The sequence below is a fragment of the Passer domesticus genome, chromosome 7 (assembly GCF_036417665.1).
Source record: "Passer domesticus isolate bPasDom1 chromosome 7, bPasDom1.hap1, whole genome shotgun sequence".
Taxonomy (NCBI): domain Eukaryota; kingdom Metazoa; phylum Chordata; class Aves; order Passeriformes; family Passeridae; genus Passer; species Passer domesticus.
In genome coordinates, this window is record NC_087480.1 from 38,145,655 (window position 1) to 38,169,211 (window position 23,557).

Here is a 23,557-nt window from a genome sequence, read left to right on the forward strand (position 1 = left end):
AGGAAAGGCTGCCAGCCCTGTGATCCCTGTTCTGTAGCTCCATGGACTCATGCACTGCGCTGGGACAGAGGGGTCTGGGGGGTTGGGGTCTAAAGCAGCTAAATTCCTAAGCAATTAAAATCTCTGTGGTGGATGATTCCTAAACATGAGCTGTGCCTTGAGATTTTTACTTGTTCTCATAGTAATGAACTGAACCCTCCCAGGATAAGGTATTTTTTTTGTTATGTGAGAAAATTGAGGAGGTCCCTATGATTCTGTGACAAAGGAGGCACCTTCCCCACAAGCAATGGCTCTTCTGGGAGTGCCTCTCTCCACAATCCTGCCTTTAAACTCCATCTCTGTCTCACTTACCCACTGCCTTGGGGGAGAACCAAAGATCAGAGTGCTGAACACCAGAACAGGAAGGTCAGGCTGGAGATCAGGACAAGGTTCTTCCCCAGAGGGTGCTGGGCACTGCCCAGGCTCCCCAGGGAATGGGCACGGCCCAAAGGCTGCCAGAGTTCCAGGAGAGTTTGGCAACACTCCCAGGGATGCACAGGGTGGGACTGTTGGGGTGTGTGGGCAGGGACAGGGCTTGAACTCCATGATCCTGTGGGTCCACTCAGGATATTTTCTGACCCAGTGATTCATGCCTTATCTAATCACCCCTTACAAGTATCACTATCTACTGGAAAAGAATATATAGCAATTTGCCAAAGAAAACAAACTTTATACAGGAATTAGTAGAGGATGTTATTATTTGATACAGCATAATCCTTTTCATTAATGACTAAATGGGTGCATTGAGCTTAGTCCTCAATGATTATGCGTCTTTAAATTCCTGGGTATTCCCAAAATGAATTATGTGAAGGGATATAACTCTGTACTTACAGTGAGTTCAACAGGGCTTACTCCTGTTGAGGTGCCAAGTAAAACATCTGAAGAAAAAATACCCACAGATTGAAGCATAAACTATATTTTTGTCAGTATGTGACATGGGAATGTTTCTGTATGACAAACCAGCCTGCTAGTGGCAGAAGGACATGGTCCTGTGCTACTTGCAGGAGCAGGCAAGTGAATGAAACACATGAGAAAACAGCTCACAAATAATATTGATAATTTCATAAAGACCCTGGTGAAGAATCATCATGGCAAAAAGGTACTCGCGTACGCAAATTGTTAGAAATAGTCAGGATGCAGAAAATAAGGAGGACAAAGCAGTTCTTGTGCTTGAGGCATTTGCAGAATTTCTCCTTTCTCTGTTCCACCTTTTGTTTGGGGGAATTCAGCCCAGCTGCCCCTGGTGAAACAGTGCTGACTGCAGAGCAGGGCCCTCACCTGCAGCTGCACCCTCCACTCCTGGGCCTGCAGATTCCAACCTTTCTCCTTCTGCTCTGCTTGTTTGTTTGGTTTTTTTTTTTTTTGAAATACAGAAGTAGCACAACCATGACCAGTGTTCACCAATTGTTGTCAATAACCAGAGCTCAGCAAAGCAGGCACAGCACACCAGCCCTGACATCAGCATCCCCTCTCACTTGATGCCAAGCACACAGAGCTTATTCCAGCTCTTTGCTTATCAGAACAAACCCTTGTTTCCTTGCTGACTACCTCTTCCCTTTCCACGTGAGAAAATGGCATCTTATTTGAGGAATGTAAAAAATATTCCCTGCTGCCTTTTCCCTAATGAGACTTTTCCCTGTACACCCACAAACAAAGCTTCCTGTGGAGACAAATTGTGACAAAGCTGTATGAAATCTTGCCATCAATCCTGCAGCCAGCTCTTGTTCTGAATACAACTTGGCACTACATTTTTATTCCATTGTGAACACATTTGCCAGTGGAACCGAACATCACATAAAAATGTTTTATGGACATCTGTTTCAGTCCAGGTTTAAATCAGCAGAACTATAAGGTGATGGAAGCTTCTCTAGTCAGGACATCACTTAAGCCCTGTTGAAGTCCCACTGACATCAAAGAAATATAAACATGTGCTTACTTTTATTTGTATACTTAAAGGCTGGTCTGAAATGGGTCACAAATGGCCACCTTCTCTATTTGTTCTGAATTCTATGGGATCATTTCCATCAGGGGAATTAATTTTCATTAACACATTCATTTTTCCAAGACCAAATCTTTTCTGCATTCTCTATGTATAAACCATCCTAAGCCTAACCAGGTGAAAATCCTAAAGCATGAGTACCTGCCAATAAAAAATATATTTCTTACAATAAAGTGTTGAAAACAAACCATTACTGTGCTTAATGATTAATATGCTACGTCTTTGGTTTTCAGCTTTGCCTAAGGCTGCAGGCCGTTCTTCCAGGCCATTACTTGCTACAAACATCCAATTTCCTATGTGTTTTCTTTGAATTTATTATAACATTACTGAGGGGTAAAGGTCACCAAAAAAATCCTTTTGCCAGAAGCCTTTTCCACCCATACTCCACCTCTCCAGTGTGGTTCTCAAAGCCTCTGATTTCTGATGTCCCTTTGGGAATATCAACCAATTGTCTTGGTTTGAAAGACAGGTGTCTGCTAAGGAAGACAGGAGCCTCCCTTGGAATGGAAAAATATAACCCTACGAATTACTATAATTTTGAAATTACGGGGTGTTCAGGCAAAGGTGTGAGGACAGGAACAGGAGTTCTTTCCCAGTGTGCCCAACAAGGCAAACAACCAAGAGCAGCTCTGCGCTGGCAGCAGCCCGAGCCAGGAGCGCAGGCCCGCGGCCTCCTCCCCTGAGCTGAGCCACCACTTTTGTTTTTCTTAAGCACCCAGTTGTTAGTGTTTCCTAGCAACTTGCAGCAAAAAAATCCCCAAGTAAATAGAAATAAAACCCCCAACATCCATCGGGAAAGATAGTTATGGAATATGCAGAATCAGGGAATGGTTTGGGTTGGAAGGAATCTAAAAGTTCATCTAGTTCCACCTCCTGCTATGGGCAGGGACACCTTCCACTAGCCCAGGTTGCTCCAAGCCCCGTTCAGCCTGGCCCTGGACACTTCCAGGGATCCAGGGGCAGCCACAGCTTCTCTGGGCCAGGGCCTGCCCACCCTCACAGGGAAGGATTTCTCCCCAATATCCCATCTAACCCCACCCCCTGGCAGTGGGAAGCCTCTTGTCCTGTCCCTCCATCCCTTGTCCCAAGTCCCTCTCCAGCTCTCCTGGAGCTCCTTTTGGGGCTGGAAGGGGCTCTGAAGTCTCTCCAGAGCCTTCTACAGGTGAAGACCCCCAGCTCTCCCAGGCTGACTCCTGTCAGGGCATGACTTCCCAATTAGTGGGAGTCACTGTAGGCAATGGGCATTCCTTGTCCTCAGGATGGACATGTCCCCCTCGGCTCCCAGGCCGGCTCTGAACTCAAGCTCTCATATCACAGCTCTCTGCTACCAACCACGTGAGAAAAGGCAATTAAAGTGTGTCCTGCTACCTAAAATCCCACTGTCATTGGGATGGAATGTGTGTTCCAGGCAGGGCTGGAGGGATTCTCAGGCGCTGAGATAAAACCCTCAAAGCAGCTGTGCTCAGAGAGACTCTGGCACACAGAATAGCCCCAGCTCCTCAGTGGGATGCTGTCCTCCAGCAGCCACTCCCACCACAGAGCTGGGGAGACTGGCCCAGAATGCCTGGGAGAAGGAAAGAACAGTACAGGTTTTTTTGCCATCTCTCCTGCCTCTCACAAAGCAGTTTGTGCCTGCTTTGCTTCTTACTACCCGCTCCCCACTCCTCATATGCTGCTCAGCACCTTCCAATGTTTCCATCACTTCTCAGAAAGAGAATGGTATGATCTACAAGACATTATTTTCTAAGGATTCCCTCCCCTGTATCCAGATGAATATTTCCTCCATTACTTCATCTGCTATTTTTAAAAACACCTGAAACTGTTCTTTCCCTGACCAGTGTGTGTCCATAGAAGGTGAACTGTCATGGAGCCAAGTTGTGATGTATATTTACCTACTTTATTACCCTCTCAGAACTCCAGCTTTCCAGGCACTTACCTGGTTTATTTCTGCGTCTGAACTTCTTCCAGCTCTTCTATACTCAGAAGGGAATGACAGGATCTAGGTGGAATTGCACTATAAACCATTGCATCCCACTCTGGTAAGGGATGGGACCAGCCTCAATATCAAAACTGGGTTCACTTCCTAATAACTGGGAAGTTACTTCTGTAAGGAAACCATAATTATTGAGCATCTTTGATTTACTGCTATTCAACCCATTATCAGCCTGCTGAAATTTCAAGGAGTTTTGCACTTGAGATGGCAGAATTTCATTTTTCTCCCTTTCGACAATGCTTCACTCAAAGTCTCTTACTAAGTTGTCATCCCTTCAGCCATTAGTTTGGTAAAACTCTCCTAGGAACGGATGTTGGAATTTTGAAGGGGCACATTGCTATCCCTGGGTGTAAAGAGTCATTTTTTAGCCCAAGCTTGAACAAAACACCTGAAGTTTTGAAAGTTTGATTCACTTTGGAAGTCCTAAAACATATCTTGGATCCAGACCTTTTCTTTTTGAAATTTTTATCATTCAGTGTAAAACATCCAGATGCTTTATTGTTTCTAAGAACTGAGCAGTAATTCTAACATCCTTGAAGGTCCCAGTGCTTGCAGTTCTAACTGAGCTCAGGTCATAAATCCAGGTTAATAGTGCTCAGAAGATCCCAAGTAGTCCAGCAGACACAGAGGGCCATTAGCAAGGAAAGATTAGGTAGGAAAAATATCTGCTCCTTCCCTAATAGAAATTATTTCCAGTTTCAATTCAGTACAGTTAAAAAAAAATCTCCACAAAACTGAAAGGATCCCAAGGAGGAGATCCCTGCACTGAGGCTGACTTGGGAACTGTTTGTTCTAGCAAAGGATTCTGCTCCTCTTCCATGCCAGCTCTGACAGTGCCAGAACAGCTCAGTGTTTTTACTGCAGTTATGCAATCCCTAGGATTGTGCCTGGCATATAAATAGTCTTCAACTCCCTTCCCATATTAGAGAAATATCCCTTTCTTTTTCCCATCCACAGCCTCAAGAGATTGGATGGGATTGCAGGAGCAAAGGGTGAGAATGAAGACCAGGAATTCCATCAGCCATTGTTAATTTTACCTCCTTTGAGTGCAACAGGGCCCTGGTGCAAACAAGGTGCACAGAGCATGGTGAAATTCTGAACCCATCAGCACCACACAAAGCTTCTGCATCCATGCCATCCACTTGGATAACGGGCTTGAAATAATCTACATCTAAATCAAGCTGACTGCAAGTTCCTATAGTGGTTAAGTAAGATTTTATCTACATTTTATTTAAAATTTTATCTACATTTTATCTCTAAATGCACGTTATAGATTTCCCAGCCCAATTGGAATTAAGTCTAGAGCTTCAAACACACCAAAGACATATTCTAAAAATGAACTGAATCCTAGGAGTGTCCATGCCCAGCTGAGACCAACTTGCTGGGCATTTTCAGGTGGCAAAAATTTTGAAAACCAACATTTTTCCTTTTTGATAACAAATTGGGAAGACAACGAGAGTGAGAAACTAAAGACAGATGATTATTTTTGGTCCTGCCACATTTTCACCTTTATTCACTGGAACAACATGAAGCCAAAAACAGTCACCTAGCCATACCCATTATTCCTTAAATCCAATCTCTGAGCTGAACACACAGTCCCAGTGACACAGGGATAGCCTGGTGCTCCACAGCTTGCAGCTCCTCATAATCCCCCATAAACTTTTCAGGAGGTTTCAGGGGTTTCTGACAAACTCAGGGAGCTGAACAGCTCCCGTAACAGGAAGGCAAACAGGGCTCACACAGCTCCCAGCCCACGTTACGTCATGTGGATAAAAGGAGGAGGTGTGACCTCAAAGAATGACAGCAGTGGCTATCGCTCCTGCAAAATTTGTATGGATTATTTTAGGATGGACGTCAATTCAAATTTGTCATCTCATTTGCCTAATGGCACTTTATTCAGTAACTAAACAAACTATTTTTTTCTGCTAGCATTGGTTACTTTCATGTTAATTATTACCTTTCAGTTTTGAGGGTAGCAAAATAAAGTTTTTTTAACTTGTTTGGGTTTTTTTCCCCCCAGAGGTTTTCATATGCATCTCCCCCTAGCCACAGAACCCAGCAGGTTTACTAACTCAAAATTGTGGGTGGGCAGGCACTGGAAGGGGCTGCCCAGTACTCATCTCTGGAGGTGCTCAAGGAATGACTGGATGTGGCACTCAGGGCTCTGGGTTGGCTGACAAAGACTCATTGGGCTGAGTGCTCTGGTGATCAGTCACAGGTTGTACTGGATGACCCTGGAGGTCTTTTCCAACCTGAATGATTCTGTGATTCTAAAACCTCTCTAGGAAGCCACACTTCTAACCCACCCCAAGTGCATGGAAAGGGCAGAGAGGTGAGTCCCTTTACCAGGCTGGACTAAAATAATTTCAGCTCTTGTCAAAACAAAGCACTTTGCATATTCTCAGGAAAAAACATTGTATTTTAAACAAAAATTCTGCAAATGTGGAATACATTGTTTGTCACAAGCTTCAAATATACTATTCCACACCTGGAAATGGATATGGATATGCCTGAGGTGACTATATTTAAAGACATGTTCTCTAGCAGTGCTCCTGTTCATGAATGCTTGATCCCAGGCACAACAGGCATCAGAGCTCAGGGATGAGCACTCCATCCCAAAATCGTGACTGATTCCACATATTGGTAATTTAAAAAGAAGGTTAGAAATGTCTATAACAAATGTGAAATTCAAAGTGAGAGAAAAAGATTCATGTCAAGATAAGGACAGAGCTATATCAGGTGGAAAAGCCAATTTTTAATGCACAGGAGGTGAAGATTTTATTAATATTTTGGTTAAATGTCAGAGCAAAATGGAACAGCTGAGAAAGAGTAAAATTAAAATCACCCTCCTTATTAAGATGGAATCAGAACACCTGGGAAGGGGATGTTTTGAAATGCTTGCCTGGATGAAGCCCAAACAGCCTTAGGATATGGAATGAAACACATTATCTCAATCAACACAATTTTTGATGACTGCAAGCCTGAAGTCATATACGGTTTTTTTGCATAGGAAGTGGTTCCAAATTAGGTAAGTGTTATCCAGCAGTGTATGAAACCATTGGATCCGAGGAGTTCTGCAGACAGCCTTATCTCACTCCTGCCCACCATCGGCATTTTAACTGTATAGATTCTGATGCTGTGCATAAGTTCTTTATTTCACACTGGTCTTGCACTGCCTTGTGCTCAGGAGGACTTCTAGGTAATTGGCAATCACTAAAATATTCCAGCCCAAGGATAAGTAGAGCATCCAAATCATTGCAATGTAAATCTCCACGGGGCTGCAGAGACTTGTTTTGGAGCAGCTAACAAATCACCTGATATGAAAATATTGCACGCCCAGTGGGTGCAGCACAGAGAAAAAGATGTAAGGTGGTTATCTGGTGATTCCTGCTGTGCTTTGCATTTGTTGGGGGCTTTTTCTCCACTCAGCATTGCTCACAGGCCTGCCTTTACTCATTTACATTCATTAGTACTCCCTGCAGAGCAGGGAGCAAGGAGCCTTGGGCAAGGGGCCCAGCATTCCTATTGTATAACAGAAATTATCTACACGTAAATATTTCCCCTCTTTCTACCCACTGGAAAGTCTATAAACATTTAAAATCCCCAGGAGCTAAGTTGCAACACTTCAGGATTATTCTGAAGTGCGTGGAAAAATCCATATTCGATTGATCTGGGCAGGAACTCCAGCCTTCCACAGGAGTTCAGCCAGTGGAAGTTCACAAGGTCTCTCTTGCCACATCCACACTTCTATTCCCAGCCACCCCACATGGGCCCGACCCCAGATGATCCCAGTTCATGGAGTCCAGGAGAGAGGGTGGAGGAGTGTGTTTGTGGTTGAGGAACCACGGGGAGTCATTTGCATGGCAGCTCAGGCCCTTCCCACGGAAATAGAATCAAGAAGAAACACAGGCGTTGCACAGAGTCAGGTGTTCTTTCCTCAGGAAGAGCTGGACCCCTTACGGAGCTGCAGGCACACAAAAGCTCCCTGGAACAGCAGGGAATTGTGATTCCTACCAGCCCTGCCACTGGCTGCTGGCCCGGGCACAACTGATGGCCTGCCCAAGGCTGTGACAGCCTTTGTGATGGCTGGAACCAGTCACACGCAGGAACTGCCGGTGCCTCAAAGAAGCACCAGCCCAAAATTAGCTGTCCAGACAGAGCTCTGTGCTGGTGATATAAACCCTGCTATTTCCACCTAGACCTGGCCTCCAGCCCACTGGCCCTAGGTTGCTGGCAACTCTCTCCAAAACAATCCACGGAAGAATGCCATCTGAAACGAAACCCCGAAATAACACACATGGCCAGAACGCTGCAAAGCCCTCATTTACTTAATGAACAGAGAGGCAACCAGCACAGAGTTTCCACAGCTCCTGGAAACCACAGAACCAGACAAGCTGATTGTTTTCTGTTGGGCTTGTATGATTTACCTCTTCTACACCGGAGGTCAGGATGAGAAATAAATCCCAAAGTATAGTCAGGACTGCCTCTGGATAAACAGAAAAATAGTGGAAGAGAGACATGTCAATATTAAACCAAATTTACAATTGCTCCACAAAGAAACACCATCAAAATTCATTATATAGGATGAGTTGTGTGCAGGACAATAATAAGAACCTTAAATTCACATACTTTACTTGTAAAAACAGTAATTAATCTAGCCATGAGTTAGTCCCTAACCCAGACACTTCAGTTCCTGGAACAAACACCCTTGTGTGAGAACACATCCCCTTGCAAATCGTGGTTGGAGTTGATGGTCTCCAAGGTCTTTCCCAGCCTTAAGGATCCTGTGGTTGCCAGTTCTGCTCTTTGCAAAGGGCTGTTTCTGCAGGCACACGCTGCACCTGGCTGGCTTCAGGTTCCCCAAGACATCCAAACAGCAATGACCAACAAATGATGTTCCTGAAGAGGGATGACTAACAGCTCTAGCACCGAAAAGAGACACGGGATGTTTTTCCTTGTAGATATAAATTCTCTGGGCTCTGAGCTCTTACAACCACTGCAGGGCTTGTAGATCCCTAATTATTTTCTATTTCTGTAATTTTGATCATTATACATTTTCCCTAACTGCATATTCTAGGGAGACGAGTCAAAGCCAGTGAGGCTTTATCTCCTGATGAGCATCTCCAGGGCACAGTTTCCCTTGGAGGCTAGATTTTAAGCCCAGTGAGCTGGCCAGGTTTTTATGCCATTGCATAATTGGCTGTCTCAAAAAGTAGAAAAGCATTTGAAGAATTTCCAGATGATTTGCTTTTGCTTAGAGTCATATGTCTTGGCAAGACAAAATATGATGTGATGTCTCCTTCCCAATAATCTAATTTCTCTTTGAATAAAGCAGGAATTTCTCCAGCTTGTATCTCCTGAGATGTACATTTTCTTGATCTTGTTCTGACCTGAGTAGTTTAACTCATAGTATTTCTTCAGGTGGTTCCAATTCCCATTGGTAAGTACAAATAATTTGAGTCTCTAGAGGCCTGTTATGGGAAAGGATCTCAGGGCACAGTTTTAATCTGGTCACTGAGTCCTTTTCCCTCACCAGAAACCAGCTCATTCAAAATAGTTTCATCCCTTTTACTTCTTAATTTCTTCCTAGTATGTTTTTGGGTTTTTTTTTTAATTGTAAGGGTATGTTGGAAGTGTGGCAAAGGGTCAAGCCATTGGAAAACAGTCCTGATTCAATTCTGAAAGTGAAGATGAGTAGAGAGGAGCCTTGGGAGTTTGGGTATGCTGCAGTGGGCAGAGTCTGCTCCAGGAGCCTCCCCACCCTGGCGCAAGCCAAAGCCGTAATTTGTGCGGGCACTGTCCATCCCAAGGGCTGCCACGGGAGCTGTGTCATGGAACATTCTTCTCTGGCTGACACCAGATGACTCCTCCAGCCTCCAGCTGGGAAGAGCTAGAGTCAGTTTTAAGGAACTCAGTGTCTCAGTATCAATATCTCAATTCCCTTTAGGCCCCAAGGAAGAGCCATGGGGTGCCTTGATGGCACCTTCCCTGTGGGCACCAAGGAAAGGGTCACAACAAGGAGCTGCACAGTGGAGCCTCCCCCTTCTCAAAGCACTGGATATCATTGCTGTGGGGAGACCTTGGAGCCCCTTCCAGTGCCTCCAGGAGAGCTGGAGAGGGACCTGGGACAAGGGATGGAGGAACGGGACACAGGGAATGGCTTCCCACTGCCAGAGGGCAGGGTTAGATGGGATACTGGGAAGGAATTGTTCCCTGGGAGGGTGGGCCCTGGCCCCACAGAGAAGCTGTGGCTGCCCCTGGATCCCTGGAGGTGTCCAAGGCCAGGCTGGACGGGGCTTGGAGCAACCTGGGATAGTGGAAGGTGCCCCCTGGCAGGGGGTGGAACTGGATGGGCTGTAAGGTCCCTTTCAACCCAAACCATTCTGCGATTTTGTGATTCCATTAAACTATGAATACACAGACAACCTTACAAAAGCTGCAGAGCAGAGCTTACTGGGTGGAACAGCAGGATTTGCACTGTTGTAAACTGATCTGGTAAATGCTCTTGTAGAACAAAAAAAATTCTTATTTGCAGAAGTAATGTTTCCTTTCTTTAAATTGAATTAAAAACAGGATTAATGAATAAAGTGAAATAAACTTCAATACCCAAAGGCATGTTTTATGTAAGAAAGACATTATCTTTCTTTATGTAAGAAAGACATGTTTTATGTTTTATTACACTGAAATAATTTTACACTCAGCAAAACCTACCTCAGTTTCCCTTATCCAGTTTAATGTCCATGTGCTTGAAGCAAAGGAAAATTCCACGATTGTATTTGCACAACAAAAGAGCATGAGGCTGGATGACAGATTTCACTAAAATTAAGCAGGAAGTTGCTAAAAGAAAATTCTGCACTGAGGAGGGAAGTATTTGGAAATCTCTCTAAGGAGGGTTTTCTGTGCAGGTTTCCCACAGAAAGATAGCATTTCAATATACAATGCTTACTAAAAATGGCACAGCAGAAGCAATTACCTTAATGTGAGTTGCAGCTGGTGACCAAAAGCAGATAAAATGTCAGCTGACGTTTCTTTATGTAAGGGCAGTTACAAAATCTCATGACGTATTTCAGATCTGCCTGTGATCAAATGTCCACATCAGAAACACACGGAGGCTGCGTGGGGAAAAATGGGCTCTGTAAAAAGAAACAGGATCATGGGAGCAGAGATGTTCATGGCTTAACTTTGCTAACAATTGCCAATAACAATTGCCAATAAAGAAAACATCCGTTTCTTCAGTCAAGAAGTGACGAAAAATAATTTCCATTTTAATAGGTACAGCTTATATAGGAAAAAAAATTCCAGAGATGAGTGTATCCAAACAAAGTCTTTGAGAAATTCTTTGAAATTTTAAAAAAAGTTTAAAAAAATATACAAGTTTAATCCAGAGTGTGGCTGCCAAAAATCTTATGTTTATCCAATAGTTCATGTTTATGGCCTTCCCCTTTAAATTCACCAGAAAAAGGAATTTAAAATATTGTGACCTAAAAAAAAAATTTTAAATGGGACAGACTGTAGCTAGGATGAAATTTTCAGTCAGCCTCTGCCTCAAACTACCATACAGGATAAAAATGTTGTGTTTCATCCTCCATTCATCTACACTCCTTGGAAAAAGGTTGTCCTAGAGAGCTTCAAGCTGAGTTTAATTTAGGGCTTGTTTGTCAGGAACTAGTCAGGCAGGACTGAAGTTGTGACTACCAAGAGTGCCAATGAGGAAAGGAATCTTCTAATACACTTCATCTGAACAAACAAAACACAGTTCTGAAAGCCATTTCTGCAGGGGCTTCATTCATTCCCTTTCATTTAAAATCATGGGGACTCTGTGTCTGGGCACCTCCCCAGGAAAGAGCTCAGCCTTGCTTTGGATCAGGTGGAGATCTGCATTTAAGCTGAGCAAAAGGGAGCAATTCTTGTGTTCCTTTCCACTCACACTGATGAGTATCATGTCCCAGGCAGTGTGCAGATGCCCTGTAGTCATGATATTATACAGGTACCTGGCAAAGAACTTGCAAAGCAAACAGGCCTGGGAGAAACCTGGGCACCACACAGCACTGCACAGGTATCTCATTTCACATCTCATCTCTGCAGGTAAATCTGATGTAAAGTGACTCTTCTCACCTGTTTCAGTACAGCCTTTGACTCGTAACCGAGTCTGTCAAGAATGCCAGGGAATTAAAACAAGAACTCAGAAATGTTATTAAAAACAGAGGCTTGGAAAGGGTTTGTTGAGCAGGGTTTACTCTATGCTGATGTTAATGATAAAATAAAATCTATTATATTGGAAAGCATTCCTCCAAACTCTTACTGGCTTGCAAATAAAACACAAGGTGTGGATTTACGTTGTTTTCCAGCAGCTGAAATCCAAAGGGAAGCTGCTCTTAAAAAGTGAAAAAAAAAGGGGGGGGGGGGGGGGCGCGGGACTCAAACTTGCTCAGGTCTTGCCTAAGTCAGATGTAAATTTTTGTGCCACCCACCTTTTTTTTTTTTGGCACATTTTAAAAAATATAATTCCAGGAATAAAAACAACTCCAACTGAAGGTGATTTGGATAACAAGATACACTCCATTTCCCTGCACAATGACTGATGTCCACAGGTACCCCCCTGAGGTGAGCTGCCAGCTGACCCTCCTGGTCCCCCTGCAACAGGTGTGTGCCAGCAGCCCCAGCCCATGCACAAACATTCCTTGCCAATCATGTCCATGGGATTTCTCCTGAGGGCAAGGCAGTCCAGCTCCCGGCTCTCACACCCTCTATTTTCATACGTAGTTTTGCCTGAATTGTGTTCTGAACAATTCCAAAATTGCAGTAGCTTGGAAACCCCATAAACAAGGCACCTTTTTACTGCAATTTTCCTGGGGAAAATAAGCAAACCTCCCTTGTTTCCAAAGCAGGTAATGAGTACTTTTATTTTTTTCCAGCACAACCCTGGGTGCCAGTGAAACTGGGACCCAAGTGATCAGAGTGCTCCATGAGGACACAGCAGGAAGACACAGGAAAGTAGAGCCTAGCTGTCTACCCAGGGTGATCCCATGAAAGCATAAAGCAATTTCATAATTAAACCCTTCTGTTAAGAGAGTTCTAATACTGCAAAAGGCACAAAACAGGAGCTTAAAGACACCAACTTCCCCCAGAAGGAAGGTGGTCCTTCAGTTCTCAAGAACATTATTGGAACATTCAGGATTGTTACTGTATCCATGTCTGATCAGCCTTGGCTTCTGACATAAAGGAGCAGGAAAAAGGCACAGAGCAAATCAAACTGATTCACATCCCAGGAAATTACTGTACTATAAAACACGAGATTGCCACAGTCAAAAAGGAAGGGAAAATACTTCAAACATTAAAAAGGCTCAAGGATGAATTCAACACTAATTCAGCTGGGTGCAGCTGACCCATTGCTAAATGGAGCAGCACCAGTGCAGAGAGACAATGTTTTCCCTGTTGCCACTCCATCTCCCTTTCTTTTGGTAGCATTACTGAAGCATGTCAGTCCTCACAGATCACTGCATCCTCGGTCCTGAACCCTTACCTTGGAAAGGTGTGAATTTAGGCAGTTAAACCTAAAATAGAAACAGGAATAGCTTCAGGGAACTGCCTCTTGCAGAAATGTCAGCAAATGCAAAAAGGCTGAGGTTGACGAAGGTTCTCTGTTCCACAGGCTGCTCTGACCTGGACCAGAAGGTACTTCAAGTAACAGAAAGAAAAATAACATTAATTCTTAGCAAAGATGGTTTATGTGCTAAAAACTAAAAGAGCGCTTCGTTGATGCAAAAAATCTCCACCTGGTGGTGAATCCTGCCACAGCAAACTTCCGAGAAAAATTCCCTTTCCAACATATAACCAGTTCTTTACCTGAGATAATCCCAAAGCAACAAGTGGGAAGGGCAGCCTTCTGAGAAGCAGCACTATTGTATCTCCCTGATTTTTCATTATTTTGGAAAGCTGAAGAATCCCTTCAATTCTACTGCAGCTGTCAGTGACACAAGTGACCATCCCCAGCCAAAATCAGACTCGGGAGAGCTCACATCACACTGACTGCATCATTGAGTGGAAGGTGGGGGGTGCTGACTGGTTTTCCAGCCACAGAAGTACTTCTTGTCAAGGGGAAACATCCTCTCCAAAGCCTGGAGTTCTGCCCTGTTTCTTGGTTTACATATTGATTAATTATAATAATTGAAAACTTTAAGTATCATCAGTTATCTATATCTCCAGGGTCCTCTAAATCATAGCACAGTTACCTTTGTATTATCATTTTAGGGGCAATTGTCTGGCTGCACACAATTGCTTCAGTTTTCCCCTTAATGTTGCTGGTTCTACACTCTGAAACATTTTCCTATGCGTGTTACTTAAACACAATGTCTTACTTGCCTGGCTGTTTGCAGTAAAGTCTTGTTGTGTGATAGCATCCACAAAAGCTTTGTGAGATGGAACAAAATCGGTGTGGGATGGACATATGAAATGTATGAAAATGTGTGTAGACCCTTGATCTGTGGTGCTATGCATGCCATAGCCTGATCCACTGGATAACCAACATTCCGTATTTAAATGTTCTGGTTTATGCAAGAAAAAAATATCACATTTTTTACACTTGATAAGACTGAGCAACACGTGGCTGTGGCCACAGGTCCCCGGCTCAGCTGGGCTGACAGACATCCTCTGCTTAAGTGTATGACACAGCCTGTGGTTTCTGCATGCAAATGTATAAAGAAATATTATCTGTCTTCTCTTGATTATGCAGCTTTTTGTGTACCAGTCTTAAAACATCCAGAAAGACCCACTACTGATGTACACTCACTGACCACAATACACTTTGGGGGCAAAAATGAGATTATGTTTACATCTGCTTGAATACACTTTCTGTCAAGTCATGGATTTGCAGTTCAAACATCATCAGCCTCACAATGCTCACAATGCCAGTATTGGTTTTTGGTGTTTAATGCTGAACTCGAGGGCGAAAGTCTAGCTCCACACTGCATTGTTGCACAACCACATGACATCCTCCTGCTTTCATTGTTCTCACGCAATAGGCACTAAAAATAGTAGCAAAGCGTAAATAAAAGCGTTAATAATCTATGACCAAAAGATAAAGTATTCTCAAAGAAACGAGGGAAAATTTGTTTACAGTGCCACTACGGGGGGGGGACGGGGAATTTAACAGAAAAGTGCTGGGGAAAAGCCACTATTTGTTCCAAAAATGCCAAATAACATGATTTGGTCTTGTCAGACACACTAAATTCCCTAAGACTAAATTAAAACCAAATTCCCTCCAGCATCCCTCCCTTCCTTCCCGCGGTGCGGGGCGCTCCGCAGCGCGAGTGCTCTGCAGCCGCCGTGCTCCGCAGCCCTCCGAGCTGAATCAAAGGCAGATGGAATTAAATCCATAGCAAGCCGTCAGTCAGCGGAACGCGGCGCGGCGCCAGCCCCGTGCCGGCCCCTGGGCCGGTGACGGGGCGCCCCTCACACCTGCCTCCAGCGGGCCGGGCCGGGGCGGGGCGGTAGTGAAATCCCCTCATCTTTTCGTGCTTCCGGCTAGTGACTCAGCGGGCTGTGCTCGGCGCTACTATAAATACTGGATGTGCGGCCGGGGCTGGCACTTCGAGCTGCCGAGCCAGCACCACCAGCCTAGCCCAGCATGACGCTGCTGCCCCTGGCCCTGCTGGCCGCGCTCCTGGCCGCCGGCCGCGCCGGTGAGTCCGCGCCGCGCTCCGGATTGACGCACGCTTTGCCTTTCTGCTTCTCCTGCTCCTCGCTCTCTTGTCGTTTCTCTGATGTCTATGGGTGCCAGGTCCCCCTGGCCTGTGAGGGATGCTCTCCCCTTCTGACGGGGGTTATTGCTGGCAGCAGACACGAGGCGAATTCGGGCGGTTTTAAAGCAGCTCCCTGGTAGCCCAGGGATTCCCGTGGATGGATGGTCGCTGTGATGCCTTCGTGGTCAGCGTTAAGCTCCGGGGTTCTCATTGTCTGAAGTCCTGGGAAGGTGGGAGTGTATTGCAGAGATGCTAACCCGAGCTCTGGTTCTCCCGCAGCCAACCCTTGCTGCTCGAACCCCTGCCAGAACAGAGGCGTCTGCATGACCACTGGGCCAGATCGCTACGAGTGCGACTGCACCAGGACAGGCTTCTACGGGCAGAACTGCACCACACGTGAGTATCCCACACCTCTCTCCTTGGAAATTAAACGCGTGGCCCAATTCCAGCATTGCAGGTTACCTCCATAAGCTAATTAATAATAACCTTCCCATTGTCTTTTGCAGCGGAATTCTTCACATGGTTGAAGCTAGCACTGAAACCATCACCAAACACTGTCCACTACATCCTCACCCACTTCCAGGGAGTCTGGAATATCATCAACAACATTCCCTTCCTAAGGGACACTATTATGAGATATGTACTAACATGTAAGTGTGAATTGTCTCTTCCAGTCCTCCTAAAGCTTACTCCAGAATATTGCACTGAATTATCTGTTTACAAACCAAGCAGCCTAAATTGCACTGAAGTTAAAACACCAAAATTTAAGACTTCTGCGTGATGCAGGCTTGTATGAAACATGCTGAAGTGCAGCTTAATTCTGCTTTCTACAAGAGTCCAGGATTTTGCGGACATGAACTTGGCACCCAATTGCTTATGTTAATAGTGAGATCCAGCTGATCAGCCAGGATCTAGTCCTGTTATTCAGTAACTGTAATCATATTTAACATCAGTAACTGATATGTGTGGAATTTACAACTGCTGCCAAATATATGCAAAAGATCTGGCTTTATGATTATTTTTTAAGACTAAAATGTACAGTTAAAAATAACCAAATATTTATTTGTCTTTCAGCAAGGTCACACTTGATTGACAGCCCACCAACTTACAACAGTGACTACAATTACAAAAGCTGGGAAGCTTATTCCAATCTTTCCTACTACACAAGAAGCCTTCCACCAGTAGGACTTGACTGCCCAACACCAATGGGTGTTAAAGGTGAGGAATAAACCAGACACGTAATGATTGCTTGGTCCTTTCTATGAGGAAAAATTAAGTAGTAGTTCCTATGAGACATGCTTGTCTGTAGCCATTTTTCAGTGTAGTTGGCTTTAGAAATAACCATGTTTTGGACATATTGTTTGAAGATCTAAAAGATATTATTCTGGTTCTTGCTATTGAGTTATATGGTAAAAGCAGAGAATTTAGAAATTTCTAATAAAATCAGAACGTGAGCATAGAAGAGTAGATAATTCCCCTTGTTTGTATGCTGCTGTCATTATATTCCACTGAAAGTCTTAAGCCTTTTTGTTAGGAATAAACTTCAGTATGGCATAAAGTGTTGCCTTGAGTATCTCACTGTCTGTTTCTCCCACAGGAAAGAAAGAGCTCCCAGATTCCAAGCTGATCGTGGAGAAATTTTTGCTGAGGAGAAAGTTTATTCCCGACCCGCAAGGCACAAACGTGATGTTCACCTTCTTTGCCCAGCACTTCACCCACCAGTTCTTCAAGACGGACCAGAAGCGGGGCCCTGCCTTCACCAGAGCTCTCGGCCACGGGGTATGGTCACGGCTGGGGACATGGCTCGTGCTCTTGGGGAGCTGCTGAGCACCTGGAATGGCCGGAATGGCATCCTGCAGGTTGCCAGGGGACACAAACACCTGTGCACACACTGTGCCACAATCCCGTGGGAGTACCCCTTCTGTAACTGCTCCTCAGGCCAAATTCCAGTGTTCAGCAGCGTCTCTTCTCGGGTCGGAACTGCGTGCTCTGCACAAGTGGTTCTGTTTAAAATATCTGCCTAGTGATCTCTTATTGTTCCCAAAAATCTGCTTTCACCTAAAGCATGTTAGATATAGTAAATATCCAAAATTTCTCTGGACTCTGTCAGTTCCAAACTGCTGTACCCAGCACTTAAGTATTGCTTATGTACTGCCAATAGCGTTAGTTTAAAAAGAACTTCAAAAGCAGACTTGGATTTAAGATCTTTACCTATAAGATAGACATCCTTTGGACAAAGAGTTCTTCACTATAAGTGTCACTCTTATGTCCAAACCAAAGCTATATATTGTGTGTATATATAGAAAGCTGTAAGCATAACAAAAAATTGCTGACACTTTAAACAGAGTCCTTTTATATTGCTGATGTAACCACCTCCTCTTATGCAGAGATAGCTCCAGTTGCCAGGAAATAATTTGGCTTCATCTTAAATATCGGTGCATGATACTTATAAAGTAGCGGTAATATAATTAAAAGGTAAACATCTAGGGGGTGAACTCTTATTGGTATCCATAGAAGAGGGACTTATCCTAAAATAGCAAAAAATGCAGGTTGGCTTCATGTCCCAAATACTTTTATTTTATAGGTTGACTTGAACCACATTTATGGAGAGACTCTGGAGAGACAACTTAAACTGAGGCTCCGAAAGGATGGAAAGCTAAAATACCAGGTATGTCTTAGCTCAGAATTCCTCCCTTCTTACTGGATGGCATAGATTTCCTAAATTAGTGCTGTGTGAATGGTGTAGGTGATCTAAAGTGTGAGTCAGAGCTGAGAGAGTGGACAGAACTTAACCCCAGTATCGTAGCTCACAGCTCCTGTTGTTTCCGCCTTGCACAGATGATCAACGGAGAAATGTACCCGCCGACGGTGCGGGACACGCAGGCAGAGATGCTGTACCCGCCCCACGTGCCCGAGCACCTGCGGTTCTCCGTGGGGCAGGAGGTGTTCGGGCTGGTGCCGGGGCTGATGATGTACGCCACCATCTGGCTGCGCGAGCACAACCGCGTCTGCGACGTGCTCAAGCACCAGCACCCCGAGTGGGACGACGAGCAGCTCTTCCAGACCGCCCGGCTCGTTCTGATCGGTGAGAGCCCCGCTGCTAGTGCAGCTCCAGTTCGAGCCTGCGTGGCTGCAGTGAGGGGGAAGCTATCCCGTAAATTGGGGTGCGAGTGGCTCCTTCGTGGCCTGTCGCTGGGGTTGTGTTGGGGTGCGGCTTCCCCCCAGCTCTGCTAAAGATGGAACTGAAGAAAAACTCAGGGGCAGTCAATTCCTTCATCTGAAGGAAGCAGAACTGAAAGCAGTGAAAAGACAGGAAGCTCAGGTTCCTTTCTCAGAGAAAGCCTTTGAGGGTGGATGACCTCAGGCGCCCTGATCTGGGGTTTTGTTTTGGTTTTTTCCCCTAGGGTTGGGTCAGCTCAGGTATGCTTTAAAAGAAAGGCTGTGATTAAGTCTAAAGTTCAGAAGGTTATGTAAAATGTAACTCTGCATAGTTCTCCTGTCTAATTGTGTGCCCAGTGATATTTCATCTTATGTAAAGGGTCATATGCTCCAAGCTGGAAAAGTCTTGCCCCAACTGAAACCAGAAACCGAGACGATTTTATTGTATAGTTCAGAAGCTGAGATTTGCTTTCAGACATCAACTTTCTTCATTATCCTCTCCCTCTGTCCTAGAGATGTTGTATAACTGAACATAGTGTAAATACTGGTGTGTGCTGTTCTTTGGAGGGTGCCAGGAATTGTGTTTTGGGAGGGGGAAAACAGGCTGTAGAAAATACCTCACTACCCACAGCCAAGAACTCTTGGGATCTGAAGTACTGTTCCACCCCTTAGTCATATAAAATACATGAATTGTTTTCTAGGAGAGATAACAGAAAAGTGTTTGTTGTCCTGACCACTGTAGTATATTTTAGAACAGTTCAGAAATGGTGTTTTCCCTGCCACTGAGGAGAAGCAGTGCCAACATTCTCTCCTGTTCCTTTGTCCAACAGGAGAGACAATCAAGATCGTTATAGAGGACTATGTGCAGCACCTGAGTGGGTACCACTTCAAGCTGAAGTTTGACCCTGAGCTGCTGTTCAACCAGAGGTTCCAGTACCAGAACCGCATCGCAGCCGAGTTCAACACCCTGTACCACTGGCACCCGCTGCTGCCTGATACCTTCCAGATCCATGACCAGGAGTACACCTTCCAGCAGTTCCTCTACAACAACTCCATCATGCTGGAGCATGGACTATCCCATATGGTCAAATCTTTCTCCAAGCAAAGTGCTGGCAGGGTAGGTCCTTCCTCAAGTTGATGGTGAGCTAGAGGCATGAGCCTCTGGGGGTGGGACAAGGGAATGGGATAAAGCTATTTAAAACTAATCACTGCAAAGGCACAACTTCCTCATGGCTCATATCAGGAGATCTTATAGCTTTTCCTCTTTCATCTACAGGTTGCTGGTGGGAAGAATGTTCCTGCTGCAGTACAGAAAGTGGCAAAGGCCTCCATTGACCAAAGCAGGCAGATGAGGTACCAGTCCTTGAATGAGTACAGGAAACGCTTCATGCTGAAACCGTTCCGATCCTTCGAAGAGCTTACAGGTAACAGCCCTCATCCTTCCCAGCAAATCAGAGACATTGCCTTAAAATGCCCACAGAGTCCTGCAGTGTCATTGCTGGGCTTGATCAGGACAGTCTTGCACAGAAAATGGGGTTTTTCCACTTACAGTTTTTACTCGTTGCAGGAGAAAAAGAGATGGCAGCGGAGCTGGAGGAGCTGTACGGGGACATTGATGCCATGGAGCTGTACCCAGGCCTGCTGGTGGAGAAGCCCCGGCCCGGGGCCATCTTTGGCGAGACCATGGTGGAGATGGGGGCTCCCTTCTCCCTGAAGGGGCTGATGGGCAACGCCATCTGCTCCCCTGAGTACTGGAAGCCCAGCACCTTCGGGGGCAAGGTGGGCTTCGACATCGTCAACACGGCCTCCCTGCAGAAGCTCATCTGCAACAACGTCAAGGGCTGTCCCTTCACTGCCTTCCACATCCTGCCTCCCGAGCCCACCGAGGCCACGATTAACGTTAGTACCTCAAAAACTGCCATGGAAGATATCAACCCCACGCTCCTGCTGAAAGAGCGCTCTGCCGAGCTGTAGAAACCCAGCTATCCCTCTATTTATTTATTTAACTGTGTTATTTATTCTATTTATGGCTTAGTATTTAAAAAAACAACTTGAGCATCTTCATTGTGGGGGTTGCCTTAAATTCCTTACTGAGGTAAGGCTTCCATTTACAAAAGGGATTTTCTGTGTTTCAGCTTGATAGTGGTGAATCCCTTGTTTAAAATCTTCTGTAACAGAATGATGTATTCCAAAGTGGATAATGGTTCCAACGTCTTTTTACTATTGTTTTAATACTTGATGAAGGGGGATGGTGGTGATTCTGTCTGGCAGTTTTCATAGGTCACATAACACTACAAAAGCAACCTTTTTTCTCAGCAAGTTGAAAGCAGCTATTGACCTAAAAGTACAAGAAAAAATATGACTTTATGAAAACTGCCAGAAGAGATTATGTATTTCATATGAGCACTCAAAAATTAACAGAGAAAAATACTTGAGACTTACTTCTTTATGTAAGGTCAGAAAATGCATTGCATTTTTTGTTGATACTACCTCTCCCTCATTGCAGAGATGGCACTTTGTATCATAACTTAACGTCTCTTATGTACAAATCCACTTCTGGATTTAGATGAAAGTAAATTTTGTACAACTTTTTAAAAATATGTTTTTAATGTTTTAAATATTTAAAGTAATTTTTTTACAAGTTTTAAAAAAAATATTGTTAATGTTTTAAATATTTAAGAAAATAGTACTTTTCCTGGATTCTACTTCTTTTTGAAGGAAGTGTGACAGATGTATGTGTTGTGTAAAGGGGTGAGAATGAGGTACTGAGCTTAGCAGTAACCAACTCTCAGGCTGCAATACAAGTCTGCTTGCATTTGGATAGGGATGTTTTTATTATGTAACTCTGGAGAGGTCTTAAACTTGGCCCAAGGCACTGGGATTCTTTTCATAGCTGTAGTTCTCTGGTCTACTTGATAATGTAATTTTTATGTCTGTTACTCTAAGGACAGAAGGGCAGTATAGCTGGAGTTCAGGTATGCTGTGCTCCCAAAAACACAAGAGATTCAGCAGCACTTCCAGGCACAGGAGGTAGCTCTGCCTCTGTGCACAAGCTGTACATATAATTTGTACTTCTATTTATTGTGGGGGGGGGGGGAGGAGGGATAATGTTTTATTTATAATTTATAATTTAATTTATAAACAGAGTTATTTTAAGTAAGTGGCTTAAGCTTCTTTAAAACTGGCCAGCACAAAATCTCCTAGACATATTTGTCCTAATCCAGCAGTAAAATATCTAGTCTCATCTGGGCACATAGGTTGCACAGGATCTTGTATAGGACTTCAGACTTTGCATGTAAGGGTATCTTTTTTTAATTTCTAGAGAGGAAATATAGAAGATGATCTTCCCATAAAAGCAGCTGGGGAACTATAGGGAAAAAGAAAATGTCACTTCAGACTGGAGTAGAGCAGCAACCGGGTATTCTGTGCCCCTGCCCAAAATTACTTGACTACTTGTGGAAAAGGACTTGAGTTTTCTATTTCATCTGAACTCTGAAGCACTTGTAGAGGCTTGTGCATTGTACCAGCTCTGGCAGCAGTGTAGTTTGTGTGTGGCTTCTGTTTCCATGGATTTGTGCAGTGCCTTGTGCTGGGCAGGTCTGTAGTTGTGGCCATGAACAGCTGAACCAAGCTCTCCGCAGCCATCGATACCAGTGGCTCATCTGGAGTGGTCCTTGGTATGGATGCTGTGGGAGCAAGAAGGGCATTTGTTTTCCTTTCTCTGTTGGAAGCACGAAGAAGGGAAAACCTTCTCTCCCCTTGTCTCCAAAGGTGGTCAGTACTGTATGTGCTAACGAGTGAACACTGCTCGGACACTTGTTCCTCATGCAAATTGTCCATCAGGTCCAGCTCTGGGCACCCTTGGAGCACCCTTCTGCCAATAACCCAGGAGCAGGGTTTGGCAGAGACTCTATGGGAGGCAAGTCTGGACAGATTGAGTTATTTTGGGGTAGGCACAGAGAAATTCCTCAGACCATCTCACTTGCATTAAGTTACAGGCTGCTTCAGCAAGGATTCCTGTGCACTCTGCGTTCTGTACTCTGCAGCCGTTAAATGTGGATGTTTGAGATTATTTATTTGAAATTCCGTGAATTGTTTTTCACTTTATTTTTGTAGGACAACAATGTTGTTAAAATGCAATTGTTTATATAAATAAATTGAAAATGTTACCTTTATGTGCCTATTTGTTTGTGTTTTCCTTCAGCAGTATTTAGGGTGGAACAGTTCTTTAATTGATTACATGGAGAATTACAGGGCATTACCAGCATCACTAAATTCTCTGATGTGTCAAAGCCAAGATGCCTGTAGCTTAAATTGCCCAGATGGAATAATTTTTTTCTCTTTGACCTTAAGTGAAAAGGGATTTCACTGTTCCATCCCTGGAGGAGCCAGCTCCTCTTATCTGCATTGGCACAGCCCTGGCAGTTTCAAAGGGAAAGTACAATACTGGAGTTGCACAACACCACCTTGGTGTAACTGACTTCCCTTCCTCTCTTTCCTTTTCCCAGGCTAGAACAGCCTAGAGCTGTTTGCTTTCATGCTTGGCATTCTCCAGAGGGGGAAACTGCTTTGGGATGCAAATGACCACTAGGCCAGAGCAGGGCTGTGCTTCCTGAAAGCTGGAGC

General features: G+C 44.5%; 1 protein-coding gene and 1 long non-coding RNA gene across 8 annotated transcripts in view; one reads left to right on the plus strand and one right to left on the minus strand.

The window, feature by feature from the left end:
• Positions 1-8,336: 8,336 nt before the first annotated feature.
• LOC135304884 (uncharacterized) overlaps positions 8,337-23,557 on the minus strand; it is an 82,637-nt gene continuing 67,416 nt past the window's right edge. For 2 of the 6 annotated variants that reach the window (XR_010366121.1, XR_010366124.1), the window contains exons 4-6: positions 13,555-13,709; positions 11,005-11,164; positions 8,337-8,517 (exon numbers count right to left, since the gene is read on the minus strand). This is a non-coding gene — a long non-coding RNA (uncharacterized LOC135304884). Of the gene's footprint in view, positions 8,518-11,004; positions 11,165-13,554; positions 15,460-15,488; positions 15,679-23,557 lie in introns of those variants that run through there. The other 4 variants (XR_010366123.1, XR_010366120.1, XR_010366122.1 and 1 more) reach the window with 4 other exon arrangements.
• On the plus strand, positions 15,553-23,106 carry PTGS2 (prostaglandin-endoperoxide synthase 2). 2 transcript variants are annotated; one of them, XM_064427761.1, is made up of 10 exons: positions 15,553-15,712; positions 16,052-16,168; positions 16,279-16,422; positions 16,847-16,990; positions 17,370-17,551; positions 18,357-18,440; positions 18,611-18,857; positions 19,762-20,048; positions 20,208-20,355; positions 20,499-23,106. In XM_064427761.1, exons 1-10 carry the CDS (start codon positions 15,658-15,660, stop codon positions 20,903-20,905), a joined length of 1,815 nt encoding a protein of 604 aa, XP_064283831.1. In that variant the 5' UTR covers positions 15,553-15,657; the 3' UTR covers positions 20,906-23,106. The 2 variants fall into 2 exon arrangements, with proteins under 2 accessions (XP_064283831.1, XP_064283832.1); XM_064427762.1 differs by lacking the exon at positions 15,553-15,712 and adding an exon at positions 15,751-15,956.